The sequence below is a fragment of the Callorhinus ursinus genome, unplaced genomic scaffold (genome assembly GCF_003265705.2).
Source record: "Callorhinus ursinus isolate GAN/ISIS: 27379988/994484 unplaced genomic scaffold, GSC_fseal_2.0 scaffold10, whole genome shotgun sequence".
In the NCBI taxonomy this organism is placed as follows: domain Eukaryota; kingdom Metazoa; phylum Chordata; class Mammalia; order Carnivora; family Otariidae; genus Callorhinus; species Callorhinus ursinus.
In genome coordinates this window covers 38,644,079-38,671,518 of record NW_027397072.1, presented here as the reverse complement: position 1 = coordinate 38,671,518, position 27,440 = coordinate 38,644,079, and the positions used below count along the sequence as shown (strand labels likewise).

The 27,440-nt window shown below is 43.8% G+C and overlaps 1 protein-coding gene across 4 annotated transcripts in view; it reads right to left on the bottom strand.

The window, feature by feature from the left end:
• LOC112821049 (immunoglobulin kappa light chain-like) overlaps positions 1–27,440 on the bottom strand; it is a 163,433-nt gene that overhangs the window by 35,624 nt on the left and 100,369 nt on the right. For 2 of the 4 annotated variants that reach the window (XM_073897427.1, XM_073897428.1), the window contains exons 1-2: positions 15,275–15,343; positions 14,613–14,909 (exon numbers count right to left, since the gene is read on the bottom strand). The exons of the other annotated variants lie outside the window; for them this stretch is intronic. In XM_073897427.1, the coding sequence (XP_073753528.1) occupies positions 14,613–14,909; positions 15,275–15,323 (346 nt within the window). In that variant the 5' untranslated portion in view covers positions 15,324–15,343. Of the gene's footprint in view, positions 1–14,612; positions 14,910–15,274; positions 15,344–27,440 lie in introns of those variants that run through there. 4 annotated transcript variants of the gene reach the window in all.

The window sequence follows — 27,440 nt, the reverse complement described above, 5'->3', positions numbered from 1 at the left end:
CTGTTGGTGGGAATGCAAGCTGGTGCAACCACTCTGGAAAACAGTATGGAGGTTCCTCAAACAGTTGAAATTAGAGCTACCGTTCGATCCAGCAATTGCACTACTGGGTATTTACCACAAAGATACAAATGTAGGGACCCGAAGGGGTACGTGCACCCCAATGTTTATAGCAGCAATGTCCACAATAACCAAACTGTGGAAAGAGCCAGGATGTCCATCGACAGATGAATGGATAAGAAGAGGTGGTATATATACACAATGGAATATTATGCAGCCATCAAAAGGAATGAGATCTTGCCATTTGCAACGACGTGGATGGAACTGGAGGGTGTTATGCTGAGTGAAATAAGTCAATCAGAGAAAGACATGTATCATATGACCTCACTGATATGAGGAATTCTTAATCTCAGGAAACAAACTGAGTGTTACTGGAATGGTTGGGGGTGGGAGGGATGGGGTGGCTGGGTGATAGACATTGGGGAAGGTATGTGCTACGGTGAGCGCTGTGAATTGTACAAGACTGTTGAATCACAGATCTGTACTTCGGAAACAAATAACACAACATATTTTAAGAAAAAAGAAAAAGAAGAAGATAACAGGAGAGGAAGAATGAAGGGGAGTAAGTCAGAGGGGGAGATGAACCATGAGAGATGATGGACTCTGAAAAACAAACTGAGGGTTCTAGAGGGGAGGAGGGTAGGGGGATGGGTTAGCCTGGTGATGGGTATTGAGGAGGGCACGTTCTGCATGGAGCACTGGGTGTTATGAACAAACAATGAATCATGGAACACTGCATCAAAAACTAATGATGTAATGTATGGTGATTAACATAACAATAAAAAAATAAAAAAAAATCTTGCTGGGGTGAGAGTGAGTAGAAATTTAAAATCAGATGATGTATTAGTTAGCTATTGTCATGTCAAAAATCACCCACAAAATGCAGTGGCTTAAAATGGTAGCATGTTGGGCGCCTGGGTGGCTCAGATGGTTAAGCGTCTGCCTTCGGCTCAGGTCACGATCCCAGGGTCCTGGAATCGAGTCCCGCATTGGGCTCCCTGCTCCTTGGGAGCCTGCTTCTCCCTCTGCTTCTCTCTCTCTCTCTCCCTCTGTCTCTCATGAATAAATAAATAAAATATTAAAAAAAAAGAATTAAAAAAATGGTAGTATGTTTACTGCTGTCACGTTTATTGGTTGGCTGAGTAGTTCTCTTAATATGGGCCAAGTTTGATTGATCTTGATTGATCTTGGCTGGCTTGCTTGTGTGTTTAAGGTTAGCTGACAGGTCAACTGGGTGCTCGTGATACAGAAAGGCTCACATTTCTTCCATATTTTTCACCTTTCTGTGGTCGGCTGACCATCAGCTGGTGCCGTCTGGGTGACTGGTCCTCCTGTCTCTCATCATCTGGCAGACTAATCCCAACTTTCTATGACAGTTAGTAGGGTCTCAAGTGAGAAAGTAAAAGCACATAAGGCATCTTGAAGCCTAACCTTAGTACTGACACAATGTCCCCTTTGATGTGTTAATGTATTCTTCTTTTTTTTTAATTTTATTATGTTATGTTAGTCACCATACAATACATCATTAGTTTTTGTTGTGGTGATCCATGATCCATTGTTTTCCTATAACACCCAGTGCTCCATGTAGTACGTGCCCTCCTTAATACCCATCAGTGGGCTAACCCATCCCCCCTCCCCTCTTCCCCCTCCCCTCTTAAATCCTGTTTGTTTCTCAGAGTCCATAGTCTCTCTTGGTTAATGTATTCTAATGATTGATGCGGTTGATCCCATTGAAGGAGAGGGTAAGTAGGCCCTAGCTCTTGATAGGAGGAACTGCAAAGTTACATTGCAAAAAGCGTTGGTAAAGGGAAGGATCAAGAATAGGGGAGCCGTTTTTGCAATCAGTCTACTATAGATGGTCACGGAAGGCTGCATTGAGAAGGCTTCACTTAATGTTTTAATGTGGTGAGCAAAGGAACCATAGGAATATTTCCAGACAATAGTGGTGTAGTTGGTTCCAGTTCGAGGAAACAGCGCATTTCTGAGGCTGGAATGTGATCAGCATGTTGGGGAAGTAGAAGGAAGCCAGTGTTGCTACAGTGGAGTGTACTAGGGGGAGGGTAGTGCAAATGAGATCAAAGAAATAACAAGGAGGCCACCTTCTATAGGACTTGGTGGGCTTCTCTAAGGACGTGGCTTTTATTTGGAATGATGTGGTAAGTGGGAGAGTTTTGAATAGAGCAGGACATGATTTGATACGTAGTTTAACAGGATCCCTCTGGGAGGTAAGACTGGAACGATAGCAGTTGGGAGGCCGTTGCTGTCATCCAGGCTAGAGAGGATGACAGCTTGGGTCTGTGGCGGTGGCGGTGAAGGAGGCGAGGAGTGGTATATTTTGAAGATAGAGATGACCATATGCTGATGGTTTTGACAAGGAGTGTGAGAAAGAGAGAGATCTCAAAGTGACTCCAGAGTTTTTCTCTGAGTACTAGAAGGGTGGAGTTGCCATCTGCTTGGATAGAGAAGACTGTGGGAAGAGTGGATTTGGGGAGGAAGATCAGGAATTTGGTTTTGGGCATTTTAAGTTTGAGATGCGTATTAAACTTCCACGTGCACCTGTCAAGTAGACCATTGGGTATATGAGTCTAGAGTTCACGGAAAGAATTGGACTGGGGAGCTTGGAATATGATAACCAATGGAATGAGCATTGACTAGATCAGAGGCCCAAGGGCTGAGTTCTGAGGCAGCGGAGATGAAGAGGAACCAGTGAAGGAGTCTGTGAAGGAGCAGTCGGATGGAAGACCAGCAAGATAGTGGGATGCCCTCGAGTTCAGAGCAAAAGGTATATTAAGGGGGAGTGTGTTGTCAACATGTTAAATGGTGCTGCTGGGTCTATGAGATGAGGACTGGCATTTGGCCATCAGACCTGGCAATGTGGAGGTCACTAATGACCTTGAGAAGAGCAGTTTCAATGAGATGGCAGAGGTAAACGCTTGAATGTAGAAAGCTCAAGAAAGAATGGGGATAGAAGATCTGGGAATGGTGACTGTAGACAGCTGTTTCAGTGAGCTTTATGGTGAAGGAGAAAAGTGAAACAGACTATAACTGGAGGGAGATGTGATGTCAGGGAGTTTTTTAAAAAGATGTTTGCGTACTGATGGGAATGATGCTTAAGAGAGGAGAACATTGGTAACTCAGGGAAGAGGGAGAAGTGCCAAGCAATACCATTGAGGAGGTAAGAGGTGTGGGATCAGAGGGAGTGGCCTCAGATGGGAGGGCTGGCTACCTCTCTACAGTGCCAGGAAGGAAGGCGGAGTGTGGCGATGATACCCATATCAGTGGATCAGAAGACGGATGGGCAACCCGGGGACGTTCTCTTCTGAGCCCCTCTCTTGACCTAGGAAATAGGAAATGGGGTAATTGGCTTTAAGTTAGGATGGAGGAAGAGCTGTTAGAACTTGAAGAAAGATGGAAAGAGAAAGAGTGAAGACTGACTAGAACAGGGAAATGAGGTATGATTGTGGGGCAGGAAGAAGGGCCCTCAGGAAGTGAGTGGTCATGAATCAAAGTTGGAGAAGTCAGGACTGCTGTGTGTTTTCCACCAGCAGGAATGTGGAGCGTTGGGACTTTGCTACGTGAAATTAATGAAATAATGGAAGGCTGAGGAAGTTCTTGTGTATAAGGGAGTCGTTATAAAGAAGGATCATGGAATTTAAGCTGAGGAAGAAGGGAAATGAGACCGTAAAGGGCTTAGGGACAGAGAAAATGTAGAAAGGTCAATAGATTTGTTAAAAGCTAATATTCAGAAAACAGTAAAATTATGACTTTCACGGAGATATGGTAATGATGAACACATGTTAAATTATTTTACTCACATGGTATGAAGGAACTAGGAAGATGTAGTAACTGGTTCAAAGGAAAAGTCAAAACACACAGATATATATGGAGTAAAGGAATGAACTGCAGATAGAGGCAAGCTGGTTTTCCAAGGTGAGGTAAGAAGTCAATTTAATCACTACTAGACAGGACAGAATCATCCATCTATCAGTTACCAACAATTTATAAAGAGTTGCAAGATAGCTCAAAGACAATGACCAGGGGTGGACTCTGATAACCTGGAAAGGTACGCTACAGACACGCCGAATTTTCCACGGAAACACAACATATGTTTTCCTATAGATTTCAGGTCTTACTCTAATGAAAGCTAGAAATTATTGGCTGTGGCATACCCAGTGGAGTGAGCTGCAGAGCTCTTAGAAGTGGACAAGGCTGAGATACTCAACATTTTTTTTTTAAAGATCTTTTATTTATTTATTTGAGAGAGAGAGAGAGCGCACTCCCCATGAACAGGGGGGAGCGGCAGAGGGAGAGGGAGAAGCAGACTCTCTGCTGAGCAGGAAGCCCAGTGCCAGACTCCACCCCAGGATCCCAGGATCATGACCTGAGCTGAAGGCAGAGGCTCGAACGACTGAGCCACCCAGGCGCCCCTGAGATGCTCAACATTTTAATGATGGAGAACTTGTCCTTATTTTGCGATGACGCATCTAAGGCATGGCCACCAGAGTGAGTGATCAAGATTGGGTGAGGAAGAGACAGTTTGGAGGAGGATCAACCCAACAACTGAGAGAGCAGGATAATGGAAGGATCATATATTGAATATACCGAAACCACCAGGAATTGTGACAGGCATGTGAGAGACTCTAGGAGGTGGGAACTAAAATAGTCCAGAAACAGGGAGATGCTTTGGGGCTGGTGTTTGTCTGCAATAAGGAGTGACACTAGAGGGGCATGGGCTACCTATCTTGATCTCAAACATTGTTCTTCCACTTTCTAGGTAGGTCTAGGAGTCTAGAAGTGGCTGAACGGGGCAACAGAATCTCCGTAAGAAGGCTGAGTGCAGGGGAAGCACAAAAGCTCAGGGAGCTTTTAGAAGAGACGCAGGCTACTGCACATGTCCATGGTTCAGAGGTTTGTGCTTTGGGGAGAAGGCTTTCAGGTACTGAGTCCTTTCTCTCTCGCGTTTTCCATATTTTTGTTTGCCACTCTCTTATAATCTGCTTTGCTGTTCTTTTCAAATTTAAAATATTTTCTATTGACAAAAGGAACCTGCTCTTTGCTCCTGGTTTTGCACTAGAGACCTTTTTTTTTTTCTTAACATTAAAAAATGTGTTGGGAAAAGAATAATGTGCATTGATTCCAGCACAAGGATAGACCGAGATCTGGTATTTCTTCTTGGTGAGATGTTTTCTCTGGAATAAAATTTGAATGGCAAAGTCGGGAAATAGGGATGCTCAGCAGACGGTGACCACAAACTTCCACCTAGGAAGGAGGTCCTGTGTGGGGACAGCAGCTGGAGGGGATGGGAGGGGTGGTTGGGACCTGAGTGGAGAGTGCCAGACTGGGGCTGTCATGACTAGCACGAGGCCCAGAGAGAGGGCTGAAGTCAGATTTAAAGGAAGTGAATGGGAAAACAGAGAAGGAGACTAGAGCTCTTTTGAAGAGGAGTCCCAGCTGCAGATTTTAAAATGACACCATGCCGATCTTCTCCCCCACACCCCGAGCTGAACAAAACAAACAAATGAACTGCATCTGTAGTAGTGGCTAGTAAGTGAGAAGCAGCTGGGACACCTGCCCCCTTGCCCAGTTGTGATGGTTTATATTTGGGGTCATGTCATTGTGACAGTACATCCTGTTGTTGCAAGGCCGTAGTTGGTCATATTGTCTTTAGCTTGCAGGCTGCTGATGGCAAGAGTGAAGTCTGCCCTAGAGCCCCTGCTACTGAACCGGGTGGGCACCCCATTAACTCAGGTGGAAAGGAGGTAAATGAGGGCCTTCAGCCCCTCCAGGTCCGTGCTGGCACAGGTTAAGCAGTGCTTCCTGGCCATGCAGAGGAGGCTCTCACTGGCCCTGCAGCCAATGGAGACTCTCTCCTGGGAAACAGACAGGGACCCAGCAGCTTGGGGGAGTGCCATGTGCCCACTGGAACCTGCCATCAGAGGCACCCTGGGCTGATGTGGAGATGCTGTGATTCCATTAGAGCCAGAATGGGCCTCCCAAGTTGAGGCCAGGCCCTAAGCAAGCCTGTGCGGTTAGTGGCATTCACTTCCTGTCCCCTCCCAAGACCACTCTTCTCAGGGAGCATGAGGATCGCCCCTGAGGGAACTTCGCTCAACTTGGGGACATTCTGTCTCCTGGAACACAGACAAGAGCAGGAGCCCGAGGATCTGGGATGGTGGCACCACCTGGCTGCCTCTCACCCTCCCGAGGCTGCTCGGACCCTGTCCCTAGAAAAGACCACGTGATCAGCATGGGGCTATAGGGCTGGGCCTGTAGTGGAGGCAGTAGGGGTGGGAGGATGGTGCAAATCTCTGTGGAGGATGAAGGCAGAGCTGGCAAAGTCAAAGGTTGTGGTGATGCCTGGTGAGGCAGCCTGCCAGCCACTCTCCTGGGCCGCCTGCCCTTGCCTGGCCCTACCCCTGACAAATGACCAACAACTAGAATTACTGGTTAGGAGATGACAAATCCCATGTGGCTTAGCCTGCTCCTGTTTGGGAAGAGTCACTGGGAGCCACTTGGGAGGGCATTTTGCAGAAGACAGAGAATTAGCTCATGGGAGAGGAAGGGTTGAAGTGATAGGTAGAGAATATGCTCTTGACCTGTGGGCTGGGAGTCACACAGGTTTGTCCTCTGTGCTTTGTCATGGTGCCTGTACATGACACGTCAACGTTAGAGGCAGGGTGAACCCGAAGACGGGCACTGACTGTTCTCCACTTTGAGCAGGAGTGACCACTCCACCTGGGAGGGCCTCCGGGGGGACACGTCCTTGGTTTCCAGGATGGAGCAGATGGAGAGTCCCGGGCTTATCCACACCAAGGCAAGTGCCTTGATTAGTGTTGGTTCCCAGCCTTCACCAAGGTTCCGCCCTCAGCCGTCTCAGCCTTTCCAGGTCCTGAGGGCATTTCAGGACTTGGTTTAAAGGCCATCTACTCAGTGGGGCCGACTTCCCCTCCCCATCTGAACCAGGCCACCCTGTTTCACTCTTTATAATCCCATGGCTTTCTCTTCCTGACAATAATCACAACTTGAAATGCATTATTGTGGTAATGTATGAGATTTTAATTCTGAGGATTAAGAGTGTTCCTGAAATAACCTAAATCCTAATGGTAGGACAGCCCCAGGGCACTCCCCGGCATGGCTTCTCAGACAGGCTAGAAGGCAGAGATTCAAGAAACTGGTCCCTTGGGACATGCTTGAGCTACACTTGGAAATTTCTGGTGACCCCAAGTCCCACAGGGTGTTCTGAGAGCAGGTGTCCCCATTGAGCACAACCTCAAGCTCTTCTGAGCTGATTTGCATGTCGTATCATTAGACAGAGCTCCAGGCTGCTCTCAGCATCCTTAAAGGCAGCTGGTCAGGCCCCCTGAGGAGCAGCCTCTAGTCCAGCTCTCAGAGATGGGGTTTAGGGCTCCCCTGCTGTGGATCCTGCTGCTCTGGGCTCCAGGTGAGAGGGGGGCATATGGAGAAATGGTGGGCAAACCTCACTGTGGCCACGATGCTTTTGGTGTCTCTGGGTTCCTGGTGGCTGGAATTCAAGCATTTGGTATAGGTTTCCAGTTGCCCAGTTACCTTTTGTCTTCTGGTTCCTCAGAGTGCTGTGCATGACTTTGACTACAAGGGTCCTCAGTGCTGCGGGCCTCCACTGGGATGCTCTCAGCACATCTGTTAAATTTGTTGTGTTTATCATTCCAGGCTCCACTGGGGACATTGTGCTGACCCAGTCTCCAGCCTCTTTGACCATGTCTCCAGGGCAGAGGGCCACCATCTCTTGCAAGGCCTGTCAGAAAGTCAGTGACATTTGGGGCATTACCCACTACATGACCTGGTATCAACAGAAATCAGGACAGCGTCCTAAAGTCCTGATTTATAAAGCATCCAGTCGAGAGTCTGGGGTCCCAGCCAGGTTCAGTGGTGGTGGGTCTGGGACTGATTTCAGCCTCACAAGTGATCCCGTGGAGGCCGGCGACGCTGCTAACCATTACTGCCCGCAGAGTAAGGAGGCTCCTCCCACAGTGCTCTGGGTCTAAACAGAAACCTCCCCAGGTGACTACTCAGTGAGGCTCAACTCCCTCAGATGTTGCTCCTCATAACCCGGGGTCTCTGGGTGGTTTGGGTAAAAGGGTCAAACTATGAAAGTGGAAGATCTCAAACTGACACGTGTCTGTGTGTGTGTATTTTCCACATAGCCTGTTTTATAATGTAATGATCATGTCACTACAAGACTCACATAAGCACCCTCCATGGTTGTTTAGAAACCTAGGAATTGTGATGTAGTCATCTGTGCTCCTTTGGTTCTGATTTCTCCATCTCTGTGTCTTTCTCAAAATCTAGTTCTTCTGTCCTGGGTCTATTTACTTGTCCTTTTCTCCTTGTCCAATTTTCATGTCCTTTTTCTATGATGCCCACCATGGACCTGGCCAAGGTCTTCTCTTGTCCTCTCTCTTTTTCTATTTTCTGGAACATTACAGGTAGAGTGGTCTCCAGAAGCTTGAGCGTGCACGGTGATGAGGATGGAACGGTCAGTTTTCACACCCCTCTCCGCCCCTACCTTGGCCTCCCTTGGGCTTCTCTATCCTCCCCAGGGGGAGCTGGGGAAACTGACAAATAGTGCTCCGTAACATTTCCGTCTGCTCAGATTTCCCTTAGTTTCTTAAGTTTGTAACACTATCTCAGCACATAGGAAACTTTCTTGTTGTATTCATTTCTTACTGTTCCATAACAAATTACTACTAACTTAGTGGCTAAAACAACACACAGTGATCATCACAGTTTCTAGAAGGCAGGTGTCTGGGCAGAGTATAGCTGGGTTCTCTTCTTGGGGTCTCCCAGGACGGAACCAAGGTGTTGGCCAGACTCCATTCTCATCTGGAGGCTTGAAGAGTCTGTGTCCAAGGTCATTCAGGTTGTGGGAAGAATTCTTTTCTTTGTGACTATCTGACTAACGGTCCTGGCCTTTGGTGGCTGCAGGCCAGAGGTCACATCAATGTCCTAGAAGCCACTCAAAATTCCTGACATGTGAGATCCTTACTAATCAAACCAGCAAGGGGAAATCTATCAACAACAGAGAGGGCTTAGTTCCTCCCTTAAGGGCTTTGTCCTGATTTAGGGAGGCCCACCCAGCATAATTTTTATTAACTAATTTTTATCAATTAATTAATTAATTTAACTAATCCATTTTAGTTAACTCAGAGTCAACTGACTTGGGATCATAATGACATCCGCAAAATCCCTTCACCTCCGCAAGATTGTGTGGGCTACAAGTAAGTCACAGGCTCTGCCCGCACTGGATGGTAGGGCATGAACCGTGGGCTGTAGGTGTCATGGGGCCACCCTAAAGTCTTCTACAACTGTCGTACTACATAGGGTTTTTTGTTTGCTTGTTTCCATTCTCTTTCTCCCAAAATGTTCCTGTGCCTAGGACATCAAATATGAAAACTCCTCCCAGGTAATGGATCATGAACAGCATCAGACCGACCCCTCAAGGCCCTGTTTCCATTCTAACTTCTCATATTTCTCCTATTGCTTCCCAAGTGAAGAAATAGCCAATGTTTCCCTCAGCCTAGTGTTAAATTTGTAATAAAATGATAAACAAATAATATTAGAAATGTTATTTGAAAAATGCCTGAATTAGAAAAGAAAGAACCATCTCTAACCAATGACCTAAGCTTCTACCCTAAGAACCTAGAAAATAAAGAGCAAACAAAATCCAAGCAGGTAGAATGAAGGAAATACAAAAATTAGAGTGGAAATTAATGGAAAATATATTCTAGCTCCTCAAAATTTAGGATCCTTTTGAAACCAGCATGGGATAGAGAGCTAAATGTATTGTGCTAATGAGCCAACAGCTGCATGTCCTTCAGTTTCAGACGAGAGGTATTTTGGATCAGCCTTATGGGCAGGTTCTCTTTAGGTGGAACCAGTGCCTATTATTCGTGGAACATCCTTGAGTATATCTAGGCTCCAGATCACACACTGGGCTTCTAGTTTCCCTATGCTTTGGGGGTTCAGAGGTATTTGCTGAGACCTTAATGAACGGACAGGGTCTCAGTTCAGCAGCAGCCGGGGAAAGAGGAGGCAGACCTGTGGGGGTTGGGATTTTCTGATGGAAATTATGTACAGCAGATTCTTATCACAAGAGGGAATTCACCACAGAGGAAATTCACCTCCCGCACTGCCCCTTTCTTTGCTAATGGGATTGCATTAAGCTGTCTGGACAGGAACATGTAAGTGATGCCCTGGTCCAGAGATACACACACCTCACAAAAGCACCGAGAACCTTCCCTCTCCTATGCCCGCCTAACTTATACAGGTGGAAGGACCACAGAGACTTACAAGCCAGGACCTCCTCACCAACACCCAGCTGATGTGCATCTTCCTCTGGAACAAATAATCCTAAAATTTGTATGGAACCAGAAAAGACCCCGAATAACCAAAGGAATGTTGAAAATGAGAAGCAAAGCTGGCGGCATCACAATTCCGGACTTCCAGCTCTATTACAAAGCTGTCATCATCGAGACAGTATGGTACTGGCACAAAAACAAGACACATAGATCAATGGATCCGAATGGAGAGGCCAGAAATCGACCCTCAACTCTATGGTCAACTCATCTTCAACAAAGCAAGAGAGAATATCTAATGGAAAAAAGACAGTCTTTTCAACGAACGGTGTTGGGAATACTGGACAGCCACATGCAGAAGAATGAAACTGGACCATTTCCTTACACCACACACAAAAATAGACTCCAAATGGTTGAAAGACCTAAAGGTGAGAGAGGAGCCCATCAACATCCTAAAGGAGAACACATGTAGCAACCTCTTCGACCTCAGCCGCAGCAACTTCTTCCTAGACACGTCTCCAAAGGCAAGGGAATCAAAGGCAAAAATGAACTATTGGGGCTTCATCAACATAAAAAACTTTTTGGTAGAAATAAAGTGGTGGTAGAAATAGAAAAAAAGGGAACTCTGACAAAACAGTTACAGCCTACATCGTACCATTATTGTGCTAGTCAATGTCTGACAACCAGCTCTCCAGAAAAATACAAGTTCTGGTTTGTAGTGTTTGCCAATTTCCATAAATGTAGTTAAATTTAAATATCTTACACACTTGATAGAACAGCTCTATTGGCTCTTGATAGAACAAGATGGAAACCATTAGGGAATAGAAGACATAAGCGACATTACCAACCAACTTGAATTAATTGCCAAAGGACAGTAAAGCACAAGTGGAAAAATGTGTATCCTTGTGGAGAGCACCTTGAACATTTGCCAAGACGAACCATTCCCTGTGCCATAAAACAAGTCTAAGTAACCCTAAACATGGGGAAATTTTACAGAAAAATATTCTTTGACAACAAAATAATTAAGTTAGAAGCAGTAACAATAAATTATTCACAAAATCCTCACATATGATGGAATACCTTTCTATATAATGTATGGATAGAATAATATATTGTAATAATTATAAGTGAATATTACATAATCGGATAATAGCAAATACAGCTAAATGATAAGCGTGTCAAAATTTGTGGGAGGTTAAACAATACTTAGAAGGAAATAAATAGCATTAAATGCCTATATTCAGAAAGAAGAAATATTTATTTATTTAATATTTTTACAGCATAAGGAATCGAGTCAGTGATATTGTAAAGCATTGTCTGGTGACAGATGTGAGCATAGAATAATGTATAAACTTGTTGAGTCACTATGTTGTACACCTGAAATAGTATATAGCATTGTTTGTCAACTACCCTCAAACAAAAAAAAGAGGAAACATTTAAAGTCTATGATCCAAACTTCTTCTGTAAGAATCCAAAGAAAAAGTAGTTCTGGTCCAAGATGGTGGTATAGGAGGCTTCTGAATTCACCTCCTCCCATGGGCACATGGAATCTACAGCTACACGTGGGACAACTCCCACTGTAAAAAATCCAGAAACTAGCTGAGGGACTCCTACACATTGGGTTAAAGAGGAAATACCCACACTGAAACAGATGCACAAAGCTGGGACACATTCTTGCCATAAACTCCACCCCCAACGCACAATATATGATTGGAAGGGAACTTATAAATACCTGCTTCTCCCTGAAGAGTGAAGGGTTTGGACCCAACTTCCAGTGCCCCAACTTGTAAGACTTCCACCTGAGGAACCGTCCCCCAAACACCTCCATCTGGAAGCCAGGGGGGTGTGCACGGAGACCCCCAAAACAATAGTAGACAAAGAAACAGGGAGCAGACGGAACGGCCCACCTCCCAGTCTTACCCTCAAAGAGGCCTATTTTCATTTCTTAAAAGCTGCTGCCTGAGGGTTAGGCTGCTAATTCGGAACACATCCAGGGGCTGACTACATTCCTCCCTGGAAATCCAGGGAAGCCTGTGTTTGCACTCTGCATTTTCTCTCTGCCCAGCTCCAGGTCCCTGGTGTCTCCCTGGAAAGAGCTGGTGCACCCGTCTGGCGTCCGGGTTTTATGGCTGCCATCTAGACCAGTACCCCTTGACAACCTGGCTCTGGTGGCCAGCAGCGCTTGAGTTCTCAGACCCACAGGGCTAGAGCAAATAAAGACAAGTATTTGCAAAAATGACATTTGTGTGTTAGAACTGGCAAGATAATACTGGCAATAAATTTGCAAATGTTCCAATAAACTTGTAGTAAACTTACAAACAGATAGACTTGCAAGAATAATATTTGTGTGTTATAATTTTATATAGTACAATAAATATGTATGTATAATAGATGATTAAGACTATGAATTTGATATTTTACTGATTATAAGATTTTTCTGGATTGCTTTTCTGCAATTTCATTTATTATGGCATCAACATTTGTACTTTTAGCAAATTCAATTTCCATACATAATTGAAAATGACATCAGTCTCTTTTGGCCAATACAAGACCTCAAATATTTTTCAAAAATTTTTAACTTTGAGAAGGCTTTTTTTTTCTGATGCAAAAAAAAAACCCCCCAAACTTGAGCTGTTAGGAATATTTTATAGTCTGTGACAGCATTATGATGCCTTTCTGATAAATTATTTTGAAATAGGAATTTTAATATTTCTAGACCTGATGAACCATTTTTTGAAAAATGACTTAACTCTTCACACAAATCGGTTTTGTGTAAATCTGAATTTAATGTCAGATATAAATGTATACAATGATATTTTAATGTTTCTTCTGACATTTCTTGCAATATGTGGATATAATACATGAAACTGAAAGTAGCTCCATAATTTGCCTACCTCAAAACACCTGTGTAATGCACTCGCTCTATCACTGTCTCTTCCATTACAAAGAAAATAATCTTGTCTTACTACAGATTGTTTTGTTTGAAGCTTCATATAAAACGGTGCTCTTTTCCCTCGAATGTGACAATATCTGAATTTAATATTTACTTCTAAGACTGTGGATACTTAGTTTACATTGCTGTAGCAGTTTTCAAAACTGAGATTCTAAATTCCCTGAAGAATTCTCATAATTCTTTTTTGACATATGTGTAGTGCTAGTCTATGCTCATCACAAGTGTAGCTCCCGTCTCTCCCCATACAACACTACTCACCGTTGACTCTGTTCCCTGTGCTGCACCTTCCAACCCTGTGACTCAGTTATCCCATACCTAGAAGCCTGTACCTCCTAATCCCCTTAACCCATTTTGCCTTCCCCACTGTCCCCTTCCCCTCAGGCAACCACCAGTTTGGACTCTGTATGTATTCATGGGTCTTTTCTGCTTTTGTTTGTTTTGCGTCATGTTCTCGAGTGCACATATAAATGAAATCATATGGGTTTGCCTTTCTCTGTCTGACTTATTTCTCCTCGCATGATACCCTGACGGTCCATCCATGTTGTCGCAAATGGCAAGATTTCATTCTTTTCTGGCTCAGTAAAATTCCATTGTATATGTAGGCCACATCTTCTTTATAGGATTAGGAGCTTATATCTGTTATGAATTTGAAAAAGTCTACTTGGTGCTTGAAGAACAAAATTTTACTAATCGTTCTCAGCCATATTTCCTGTGGGGATATCATGTGTAGAATGCTATCTAGGGAACATAGTGCAAGAGCGGTTAGGGTAACTGGGAAAGAAGAAGTTCAAGGAGTGGGAAAATAAGCAATAATAAATTCTGAATGATATCAAATATTATCCTATTGAAAAAGTAGCAAAATCTGTTAGCTCCAAAATGTATGTGATTGTGCTGTCATCAATATGCCTCACGTTTCTGACTCTCAGGCTGACTAAATGTAACTGACCAGCGCACTGGAGGCCGGGAGGGTCGGGATGAGGTTCAGGTCAGCTCTCCCTTCCCGCTTATTGCTCACACAGCAGGTTGATCACGGCCATTCCGGAGCTGGTTCTGCCCCGCTAGGGGCTGTTGCAGCTGAGGGGCCATAACATGGTCCAGAGCACTCAGCTGCACGTTAGTGCCCTGATTCTCCAGCATCTGCCACTCACGCCCACTCAGAGACTCTGCTGGGCCTGCTCCCCACTCAAGCAACACATGTGCAGAGTGGTGACAGCCAAACAGAGAGGTTTGTGTTCGGGGCTGAACCACTGTGCTAGGATCATGTGTACTTTGCCCGCAGTAATACACTCCCGTGTCGTTAGCCTCCACCCTGCTGATTCTCAGGGTGAAATCCGTCCCTGACCCGCTGCCACTGAACCTGTCTGGGACCCCAGTGAAAGGGTTGGAAACCTTATAGATCAGGCTCTGTGGAGACTGGCCTGGCTTCTGCCGGAACCAACTCAAATATGTGTTTCCATTACTGTGTAGGAGGCTCTGACTGGCCCTGCAGGAGATGGAGACCGGCTCTCCAGGGGTGACGGGCGGGGAGAGTGGGGTCTGTGTCATCACAACCTCCCCACTGGATCCTAAAATAATGAGAGATAAGTACAGGATATTTAGAAACATTATAAGTCATTTTTGTGATTTTAAGTTTTGTATATTTTAGGCAAAACCATATTTTGTGATTTGATTCATACTCTAAATAGATCCAATTTCCACAGATAAGCCAAGAATTGCAGGGCACAAAGTGGCCTCATTCTTTTTCAGCATCTCACTAAAGCACTGTTCTTTGTTCCTTTTAGTTTATTCGTAATTTTCACAGGCCTAAAAATTAAATTGCCCTTATTGGAGGGCAACCTAACACATGGACAAAATACACCTGGAGAGCAAAGCGCCCCCAGAGCCACCATTCCAACCCAGTTCTCCCTTACCATCCCCACTCTGCTCTTACCTGCCATCCAGAGCATCAGCAGCCCCAGGAGCTGAGAAGGGAACCTCATTTTGAGAAGTTGAACTGATGAGACCTAATTAGTAAAGACAAGCACAGAGCTGACCTTTATCTCAGACTTACAAGGGGAGGTCCTCCCCAGGGGACACTATGCAAATCCCCTGGTGGGTGTAGCAGAGTGGAAAGAGCCAAAGGCAGGGTGCAGGTCCCTCTCCTATGAGCCAAGTAGCTTAAAGTGTCTTCTGGGCTTGGAAGAAAACTCACAGAGACAAATTCCTTACTGCTTGAGTGTGAAGAAGAATCTGAGAAAATCAGGATCTGTGGCAGGACACAGTGCTCACAACCCTGCCTTTCTGGGAAAGCTCCAGAGACCCTGAAGACATAGACATGAGTGTCCGGAGTCCATTTCTGGCAGGTGAATGGCCATCCTGCTTGGATTCCTCTCAGCTAATGTCCAGGAGGAAACAGGTCCCACTCCCACTCCAGCTGATTGGCAGCACTTCTGCAAATCACAGCACAAAGTGTAGAAAGTCTGGAGTCTCTGAGATCTGAGTTTCCAGGGTCATGGTTTAGACAATTTAATAATGATTTAATAATAAATTAAACTCGCCCTGGGACGTCATGAATATACTCTTTGAGAAGATGAAAGTGAGAAGAACTTGACAGCTAGAGGAGAATCTCTCACTTATAGGTAGAGAACTAATAGTCCTGTTGAAGAGAATAGAAGAGAAGACAGATTTTTATGCTTCAGGCAGTGAGTATGAAATTTGTGGTAACCATTTGTTACAATGTGATGTGTCTCCTGTCATACTTCTCTCTCTCTTCCCCTCCCCTCCCCCCCCGATATAGAGAGATAGAAAGACAGATAGACACACATACCATATGGTATATATGAGGTATGTCCACACACAGCCAGACACATACACACAGACACATCCCATAGCAATCAAAGAGATTTCTTTTTTTTTTTTTAAGATTTTATTTATTCATTTTCAAGAAAGACAGAGAACAAGCAGGGGGAGAGGCAGAGGGAGAGGGAGAAGCAGACTCCCCGCCGAGCAAGGAGCCCGATGTGGGACTCGATGACAGGACCCCGGGATCATGACCTGAGCCGAAGGCAGACACTTAACCATCTGAGCCACCCAGGCGCCCCAATCAAAGAGATTTCTTAAGGGCAGCACTTCCTAAGAGGATGGGACAGAATGAACAATGTTTCATTTTGTAATGTTTCCTTTTACATTATCTTTTTGTTACTGATGCTCAGGAAACCGCTTCCGTAAAGAGGCTCATCATGTGTAACCAGTTTCTGTCAGGGGTTCTGGTTCTTTGTTAGCTCTGTGTGAGAAGTTGTGTCTTTCACTTGGCTTTTAGGTTCGGCATCCACAGCTATGAGTCTGCAGTTCCAAAAGAGATTCTGTGTGTGAGAATAGCAAAAACTGGGATAACTTTTTAATGTCTAACAGTCACCTGTATCTATGACTGACATTTTCTTGGGTCTTCAGTGAACCACAGTCACCGTGGAACAGGGTGCGGGGTCAGAGCTGCTTGAGGCATCAGTTTACCAACCATCCTTCATTAAAGTAGGGACATAACCTAATGATTCTACACGTGCCAGCCTGACGTATGTCATATTCAGTTGTTTGTGAGAATTGTGTCAACTCTAAATTACCTCCCACAGCTAAAGTCACTGTCCTGCAAATAAAATCCTGGAGAAACTGAATGAATAGAGTTTGTAGTTCTGTTAGATCTCAGGTAATTTAAACCCAAAGTCATATGAATTGGGGGAAAAAAAAAAACAAACTAATACACACGGTTCCAAGCATGATTACTCAAGAAAGCTCAGTCTGAATGTCTTCTAGGAAGTCCTCCAATAATAAAATTTTGTACCAATGTTGGAAGAGTTATGGTGTAAAAAAGGTATTGAAAGTAAACCCTGAACTCTGTGGAAGGACTCGGGTGCTAATGACAAATTGTGATAGAAGTAGGAGCATAATAGCCCATGTTCCATATGTTACTAGCTGCATTTTATTTACACTTTTTGTGGGTTTTTTTCTTTGATCTTTTCTCATAGTACTAGCCAATGCAGTCCACAATCTTACTCTTTTTTTTTTTTTAAGATTTTATTTATTTATTTGAGAGAGAGAGAGAGAGAGAGAGCAGGGTCAGAGGGAGAAGCAGACTCCCCGCTGAGCAGGGAGTCCGATGTGGGACTCGATCCCGGGACTCCAGGATCATGACCTGAGCCGAAGGCAGTCGCTTAACCAACTGAGCCACCCAGGCGCCCCACAATCTTACTCTTGAAAATGCCAGCCCTCCTAGTGAATCCTGCTAGTGCATGAATTCAGAGAGTTAAGTCACTGAAAATGAAAAACATAAGGACAAAAACAAAAGGATGAATACAAGACAGTATTATACATCTTAAAGTGAGTTTAAAGATTTATTCCTTAAAATTTTAAATTACAAATCACATTACCAGTGTGTGTCAACTATACTAAAAAAAAAAAAGATTCACATTATGCATTATCCTATGTGAAAACTCAAACTGTGGAACTACGACTCAATATTATTCATCTGACATGTTTCTTTTACCAGGTATCAGTTTTGAAAATGTTATTTTTATTAAATATTCTTTAGATTGCTTGAATTTCAAAGAATGTTACTATTCCTATGAAGCTTAGCATGAAAACTTTAAAGTCTCCTTTTCTGTTTGGTTGCTTGTCTCATAATTTTTCCTCTAAAATATCCAGAAAAAGCAAAATTGTATAAAAATTCTTTCGTGATCAGAAAAAGGGTTTGAAGTTTTCCTGTACTACCTGTAGACTGAAGGATGAGTATTCCTAATTCTAAACAGGAATCCATGTCTCCTGTATGTTTACAAATTATGTTGTACCCTGGACAATGAAACTGACCCCATCAACACTGGTCACTGCACACCACGCAGAAATAATAAGCATTTGTAAGGGGTGTAAGGAGCACTTCCATGAGGTCCAGGTGGGGAAAAGGACTCCAGAGTCTCTAATCTTGACCACCATCAACTGAATGAGCAAGGACTTACACAGGTGGGTTTTATTGCACTTTGTCTCTGTGCCAAAGGCTGTTCATTTGGGTCCGGAAAACTGGAAGCCAGTGTGTGATTTGTGTATCTTGGGAAGACTGTCTTATTGGTGCAACTGTGTGAGTCCATTAACCTGGGGTCAGAGTGTGTGGTATGGGGAGTGCGATGCTGTTATATATTCTGTAGACTTTGATCTATACATTTTATCAAGCCAAAAGCTCAAACTCACACTGCTTTGGCCAAGATGAGAGACACACAGAAGTCTGTGGTCCGAGTGAGCCCAAATGGATGTTTTTTCAATAAAAGGTGAGCTTGTTCTTGCCTGAGAAATGAGATCAAGCCATCCAGCAAAGGGAGCATCTCCAACTTCATGTGTGTTGAGTAGATTCTTAGGACCTGTGATTGAAATAGGTCACCTTTTCTAAGTGAATGCAAATTCTCACCACTAGGGGATAAACTTACCAATAAATAAACTAGTTGACAGTATAAGTTACTTCTGAACCATGTGAAGCAGGTCATTCCTGAGCTTCAGTGATCTAGATACTTCAAAACCCTGATCTCCATCTGCATGCTCTGAATTCCTTCCCAATATTGTCATTTCTTTCCTTTCTTTTTCCTTGGAATAAATAAATAAGTAAATAAACTTTGAGAGATGCCTGAATTTCATCTGAGTCCTGTGGAGAAATGGGAGCAATGTCTTATGTTGACTGTGAAGGTTATTCCTGTATCAGGGCTAATCCTTTGGCAAGGCCCCGAATCACCCCAGTCTAATTGGGAAAAGTGAGACGGAAGTTCCCTTTGACGATAAGCCACCTTGTACTCTCTCGATTTTTATAAAGACAAATCCTACTTTGTGTAGGAATTTGCATCCCTGACCGGAAAGTCTCTCCTATGAGGGCTAGAACTTCTGTCCTGAGGAGTTGTCATGAAATCCTACCACTTTTCTTGTCAGTTCAAAAATATGCTTCCACAGCTTGATTGTGAGATAGACGGATTGTTTGTTTGCTTTTTCTCTGTGGAAAGTTTGATTCACCTGAGAGACGGAGAGGAAAGAATACTAAAAGAGGACACTAATCTTGTTGATCTTTACGTGATACGGTTATTGAAACTGCCTGTTCTTTAAGTAAGAAAGGTATGAGTTGAGTGTAAATTTGCACAGCATTAACATATCCTGTCAATGCAAGACTCCAAAAGAAAATTCTGGCACCATCCAAGCCACCTAAATATTTAGATATGAATCATCAGTTTTGTCCCATGTAATTTCTCAAACACTAAACACTAAGCCCAGAGAAATGTTCCTTTGCCTCCTCCACCAGAGCACTGCCTTCCACTGTGTGTCCTCCTAGCAGAGAGCTTTCACATCAGGGCAGAGAGGGAACATTCTGAGCTCAAGCCCAGAGCCCTGAGTTCCTTAGGGAAAATAAGGAAGAAAGATTTTCTCAATACATCTATGGCAAAACTTTAGGGTCCTTCCTCTGAGACCTGGTCTTCTCTCAGTCAATGAGCTTGAGAGTAGGAACTGACTTAGGTCGAGGAACGGAGTCAGAAGCCATGGTTTTAGGCTTCAGCTCCCCTGACCTAGAGTTTTCCAGTGATAGAGACAAAATACTCTAAGAGCCTGCACAAAGATTTAATTTCTAATAATATGTGCAGTCAATGATCTACTGTGCCACCTTCTGACATTAACATGTCCTTGTACATTTTGGAAAATGTACGCCTTCTGCCTGTGCAGGTTATTATGACCATCTGGCCTGTGATACTCTCTGACGTCACTGGGCATAAACATTGTTTCCTGGAAAGCAGACTCACATCGAATGTAGCATGTGGGACGCTGGTTGGGGAAGGTTCTTGAGATCACCATCTCTGGAAAGAAAGCAGGATTGGGCAGAGAGGGAGTGGAGCTGGATGCGATAGAACAAAAGTCTAAGGCAGCCCCCCCAGGGGGTGCAGCCCTGCGGTAGGTCTCCAGAGTGGACCTGAATGGAGACACATGGGTCAGATCCTTAACCAGGATATCATCTCTTCCTCTCCTGCTGTACCTTTGTGCATGCTTGATGCACCTGCCAGAGAAGCAGGTCTTTGCATATTGGTTCCTACTTTCTCCCCAGATTTCCTCAGTGTCACTTTTATTTTTGCTGTTTATTGAAAGTATGGAGAGTCTATAACGTTATTTTTGCCATCACACTAGGATTTTGTTTTTATATTAGAGCAAGTTTTGAACTTGGTTACGGGAAAGAAAATGACTTTTAGCTTTGTTTCAGGGAAGACCTCAAATTTGGGCCTATATGCGTCCCATGTGTATGTTTAGGGAGGAGGCAGATGCACATCGTGGAGAAGGTGTCACCACTCTCGCAGAGACTGGGCACCAGCAACCACCCGGGAGTGGAGAAGCTCCCGTGCATAAAAGCCAGGTGGCTCTCCCTGACGAGCTGTGGGGACGACACCAAGCACTTTCATGATGGAGTTTCCCCAGGGGCACAGCCTCCTGGGTCTGGGTCTGCTCTCAGGGGCTTCTGTGTCCATACTTCATCCTCCATAGCAGTGCCCGTGGCTCTACAGGGCGGTGTGGAGGCCCCAGCTTGAGAAGGACTAGCCCATCAGGGGTCTCATCGTCTAATGGGAGTGAAGAAGGGATCTTTGCCTCTGACCAGATACAGGTAAAGGGTTCCCATGAACCCCTCCTCAGGTTTGATTAGTTTGCTAGAGCAGTTCACACCAGTCCAAGAATTACCTACTTATGTTCACCAGTTTATTAAAGGATATGATAAGGATACAGATGATCAGCTAGACAGAGAGATACATAACGTGAGGACTGGGAAGGTCCTCAGTGCAACAGCTTCTGTCCCCATGGATTGGGGTGTGTCATCCTCCCAGTATGGATGTGTTCACCAACCTGGGAGCTCCCTGAACCCTGCTCTATTGAGATTTTATGGAGGCTGTGCCAAGGAAGGAGTAGGCTTTGTGTATATTCAAATAATAATGTTCATACTCCTTCACTCATGCTTTACACTCTAATTTCTTTATAAGGATCAATGGCAGGAGATTCAAATCTTATATTCTGACACCTCTTTAGATACATTTCTGGTTTACAGTGTTCTCACGTCTCTAGGATTTTCCCAGCCTTGCCTCCAGGAGGGCCCAGGCTTCATTCGCAGCAGCTAGCATGGTGCAGGGAGGGGCCATCCTGTCCGTGGCCAGGTCAGCTTGGCCTACGTTGTCACAGTGCAGGAAACGACTACACATATTTTCAACCATATCCAATACTATGGCTGACGTGGAAGAAGGGAGAAAGAGCATGTCTGCGTCCTGAGCAGCAGTTTCTGCTCTAAGTGAATCTGCTTTGCTTGGTCATCGTTCAGGTTCTCTTCTTGCTGAGCGGCTATTAATGCATCCCGGCCAGAGCAGACCGGTGAGCTGGAGCAAGTCAGATGTCAGAGCAAGTTGGGATCTCTGTCTCTGCTGTTGTGTTTTCTGCTGCTCTGTGTCCTGCCTGAGAAGGGGAAGGTGGAAGGGAAATGATACTCTGAGTGTCCTTCCCATGAAAGCTGGGATTGGGAGTCACAGAGGGTCTCATCAGGTCAGCTATGTGCCCGAGAGAATCTTTCTCCAAGAAACTGATCCTTCATCCAAAAGTACTTCCTTTGAAAATCCAATTACATACACACGCTCATACGGATCAATTAAATTCTGTATTTGTGTTGACTTTCGCATATCTCCTGCAATTGTAAGTTGTAAAATGGACAATACTGTGACACAGTCTCCAGCCTCCCTGACTCCCAGGGGAGAGACACATCATCACCTGTAAAACAAATCCCGGTGACATAGTAAGTTTGCCTGGTATCAGTAGAAACCAGGAGAGAGTCCTCAAGTCCTGGGATGTGACACTTCCATCCTCACGGGTCCCACATGGCCCAGGGGCAGGGACTCCAGGACCGATTTTACTCTCATCACCAGCAATGTGGGCACAGCTGATGTTGCTACTTATGACTGTCACGAGTGGCCAGGACACCCCAGGGTTACCTTCGTAAACAAAACCCTTCGGCTCTTTAGGGCACAGCTGCTTCCTCCAGGAGCATGGGGCACGGGTTCCTAGGTGGGACGCAGTTCTCCTGAGGGGTCTTCTTGTTCTTGCCTCTGGGGAAACACCTCTCACTGAGATTAGTCATCTTTTTATATCTAAAGACCTGAAACTACGATTTCAGGGGAAAGATAGTAAAGCATAATGAACTTCTTGAATGATTCTAGGTGTTTGATTACTCATGACATATACAAATAAATACTGATTGAACACTTAATATTCACAAGGAGCCACTTTACTAAGGCCCAAGGACACAGCAATTATCAAGGCTGAAAGGTTCCTGTCCAAATGGAAAATTGAATTTTAGTAATGGAGACAGACATAGAGCAAACATTTTCCAGTGATGATTTATTATGTTGGTAATTAGAAATAAATTGTAAGCTGAATGTACACATGAGAGGACATGCATTGTTACATGCCAGGGCCATGCACCATACAGACCCAAAGATAATAAAACTTTGCTAAGAGAAAGTAAAGGAGACCTAAATAAATGGGGAAATATTACACGTTCATGCATCCGAAGGCTCAGTATGTCTATCTCAACAAATTGATCTCTAGGTTTAACATACTCCCAATCAAAACCCAGTTACTGGGCGCCTGGGTGGCTCAGTTGGTTAAGTGACTGCCTTCGGCTCAGGTCATGATCCCGGAGTCCCGGGATCGAGTCCCACATCGGGCTCCCTGCTTGACGGGGAGTCTGCTTCTCCCTCTGACCCTCTTCCCTCTCGTGCTCTCTATCTCTCATTCTCTCTCTCTCAAATAAATAAATAAAAGAATCTTTAAAAAAAAAAAAACCCAGTTACTTTTTTTGTAAAGCACATTGTAAAATGTATAGGGAATTCCGAGAACTAAAAAAAACCAAGACAATTTTATAAAGGGACAATGTTGGGAGAATAGTCTATTGACTATTAAGGCTTATTTAAATATACACAGGGCTCCTGGGTGTCTCAGTCAGTTAGGCGTCTGCCTTTGGCTCAGGTCATGATCCCAGAGTCCTGGGATGGAGCCCCGCCTCTGGCTTCCTGCTCAGTGGGGAGCCTGCTTCTCCCTCTCCCTCTGCCCTCTCCCCCTAGCTCATGCTCGCCCTCTCTCAAATAAATAAATAAAATCTTTTTAAAAAAAGACTTAAAGACACAGTAATTAGGACACTGTAGTATTGCCACAAAGATATGCAGAGAGACCAGAGGAATAAAACATAGTCCACAAACAGATAATATCTACTGGGACACTTAATTTGTGATGCGTGGCTCATAAGATAATTAACAAAGGAATGTTCTTTCTAATATAGTATAATGGTTAAAGTGGGCATTCATACTGAAAGAAAAATTAAATCTGGTCCCCTACTTTATATCATATCCAAGAACCCAATCCAGCTGGATTATAGAGCTAAAGTACAGTGATAAAGCTTAGAAAAATAATAAGTAGTAATATATTCAACAATTTGAGGTATGAAATGGCTTTTCAGATAAGACATGAGGAGCACCCCATATGAAAGATTGATAATTTGGGCTGCACCAAAATTATCACAGGTTTCAAAACCACTCAGATAAAGCACAGAGGGGAGAAAGATATTTGCAAATACCATAATTTAGGCATCCATTCCATTCTAGATCAGTAACTGGTTGTTTCCAGTTTGGGGTTGTCATAAGCAGAGCTATGATGACATTCTTCGAGCACATATACTCTCAATTCTGCTGGATATATTTAGAGTAGAAAAGTACTGAGTCCCAGGGTGTGCGTATATTCATCATTTGTAGATAACGACAAACAACTTTCTGACATGAATGTGCCAATACGCATTTTCGCCAGCAGCATGTGAAATGTCCAATAGCTCTTCAGGCTCACCGCAACTTACTGTTGGCAGTTTGTTCGACATTAGCCCATCTGGTTGCGATGTAGCAACAACACAGTGAGATTTTAATTGGCAGTTCCTTCATTACTGATGAAATTTACTCCCTGTGTATATAATTATTAACCATCTTTGCAGAAGTAATTGCTTATTGTGGCTCTTTTTTCCCTTACTTGTACTAGTTATTTTTCTAGGCTTATTGGAAGCTATTTGATGATTATATGTGTTGGAAATATCTGGGGCTTCCATGGTTCACTCTGTGTCCTTACTGAGGCAGATCTTCCCCCAGAACACTGACCCAGGCATTGATACGGGTTCTGGACAAGCAGGGTGGGCTGCAGAGGGGCATCTGGGCTTCCAGCTGCTGAGACCATTTGCCTCCTCTTCTCTGGCCTTGAGCAACCCATCTCCAGGTGGTCATGGCAGAAGGTGCCGTGGGCTCAACTTGAAGGAAGAATTTCTCTCCTGTATCCTTCTGCCTTACCTATCACTTAAACTCCTCCAGATGGTGTTTGGCACAAGCCCGTTGAGAAGAAAACAGAAGCCAGGGTCCCACTTCTCTCTTCTACTCCCAGCATGTCTCGCTTAGTGCACAATTGTTATCTGGGTGAAATGAAGAATTGATCAGAACTTTATCTTCCAGATATACCTTTCGTTTGATGCTTAGTATTCTCTAATGTCCTCGAGTCATCTCATTCTTCGTAAGAATTAGTGGAAAACAACACACACGTAGACCCAGCGAGGTGGGGGGAGGGACAGCCACAACTTCACAGGTGAACAGGACCTGGGTTCTCACCCTCAGAGCACAGACACCATTTCCCTGAAGACAGAGGTAGTGCCGTCCATGCAGGTAGGGAACTCACCCCTGGGTGATCCTCTGTCTTCTATACCACTTCATTCTGCACAAGGCACCCATCCAAGCCAGACTCAGGCCCTCTTCCTAACAATTTGGAAAAACTATGTCTACACTCTAGCTCTAAATGAACTCCAACCTGGGTTTTTTGTGTTCCTCAGAATTGTGCACATGTAGTGCTATTGATCAAGGCTGTTCCCCTGGGCAATCTGAGCAGCTCTTTGGGTTACATTTGCCAGTTCTGATCCTTTTTTCCTGAAGCCATTCAACTCTCACTTTCCCAGCCTTTTTGTACATTTCAAGGAAGCAGTTTTATCAATGCTACTCCAAATTCCAAATGAATTTTCATCATTTCAGGAATTAGAGTTTTATCCACAGTCAGACATTATCCATCCAAAGGTCCTGATGTTATCAGAGAAGTCCCTGAAGTCATCCCATTTGGGTTGGGGACAAAGCTCCATTGCTTGTGGATGTGTGATATTGATCTCATTCACTTAACTTCCCTTTGTCTCAGTTTCTCTGTCTTTGAAACCATGACAATAATGGTTCTGTTTGCAGTTTAAACAAAGTAAGACATTTAGCTCTGTATCAAACACATAATGTATTTTCTTTTTTTATTTTATTATTATCATCACTGTATTCAGTACTCCCATAATCATGGTCATCATGGGTATACCGAGGAACCTAACAGAGACACGTGGAAGACAATCTTAAAACTAATCCAAGTATGTCTCATCCACAACCACATTAGGTTCTAGGGCTGTTTTTCAGCAACTAACTCACAATTCCTAAACATAGAATTATTTTGTCATGATCTATACTAATTGCTCAGGGGTTCAATCAAGCCTACCAAACCTGTTCATTGTGTTTTTTCTCTTTTCTCTCTCTCTCTCTTTTTAAGGTTTTTATTTATTTGATGGAGAGAGAGCACAAGTAGGCAGAGTGGCAGGCAGAGGGAGAGGGAGAAGCAGGCTCCCCGCTGCACAGGGAGCCTGATGTGGGGCTCAATCCCGGGACCCTGGGATCATGACCCGAGCCGAAGGTCCCCGCTTAACTGACTGAGCCACCCAGGCGTCCCCCCCCATTGTGTTTCTTTTCACCACCCAGTATCGGAAACCTTACCCAAAAAAGGTTCAAATAGCATAGGGCTGTTCTTCTTTCTTACATAATCCTTATATTGTCTTTTAAATCTTTTCTTTAGTTCTTTAATACTTGACCCATGACTCACAGTAAGGAAAAATTACCTCCAGCACGTTGGGGGACTTGCTCTAGCATAATTTCAGGTTTTTTGGTCTAGGGCCTCTATAAAATGTCACATTGAGAAATATCCCCTAGGGCAGTATTTTATAAAATGAAGGATTTTATCTGTTCATGGGCTAAGAAATTAGGGCCATGATCATATGTTTTAATGATAAAAGCTAGAATAATAGATTAAAACAGAGTACAATGTAGTAAAATAGAAAACAAAAGTATGTCGTATGGATTCATGGTAAGAATAGCTTCATGGATATTTTCCCTATTAGACACATGCTGTGTAATGTGTGAATGATGATCCAAAAATAAAAGCGACACTGTCTTAAGGAATGCCTGCAATACACTGAGGCTTGCCCACTTTTCCTATTATGAACACAAGACTTCTATACTATTCCTACGAATGATAAAAATAATTGTCATGTATTTATGTAATAGTGAACTATTCAGCAGGAAAAGAGTGAATTATGGCCACACCAACAATATAGATGAAGTTCAAAGAACATGTTGTTCAAAAGAAGCAAGACATCAAAAAAGTACCTACCGTACAATTCCACTTATATGAAGTTCAAGAACAGAGAATATCAGCTCAGTATGGATAGAAAACAGAAGAGTGGTGGTCTCTGGTGGTATGTATGGGGGGATGGGCATGGAATTGACAGGGAAGGAGAATGGTGGAGTCTCGGGCTGAGGAGTGGGTCTCCATCCCCCCACAGGGAGGATGTATATGTTTGTGTTCATCTGAGTATACACTTGCAATTAACTTTCTGTACAGTAAGTGCACTTCACTGTTTTTAGTTGTACTAATTTTTTTAATGTATGTAGTTAAATAATGAGTAGAAATTATGGAGTCAAAATAACAGATTCTTTTTCCATCTTCTTCCTTTACAACCACTGGCACGTGGAGTAACGTAAGCTCTGAGAACCTCTGATTTCTCATCTCTAGAGGATTATTGTAAGGTGAATTGCACTAGATGAGTAAGTCCTTCGTACAGTATTCAATAATAGGAAGTCCTCAAGATTTCACTCAATGGCAGTTGGCAGTGTAGTTGCTGATGTTTATTATTTTTATTATTAGTAGTA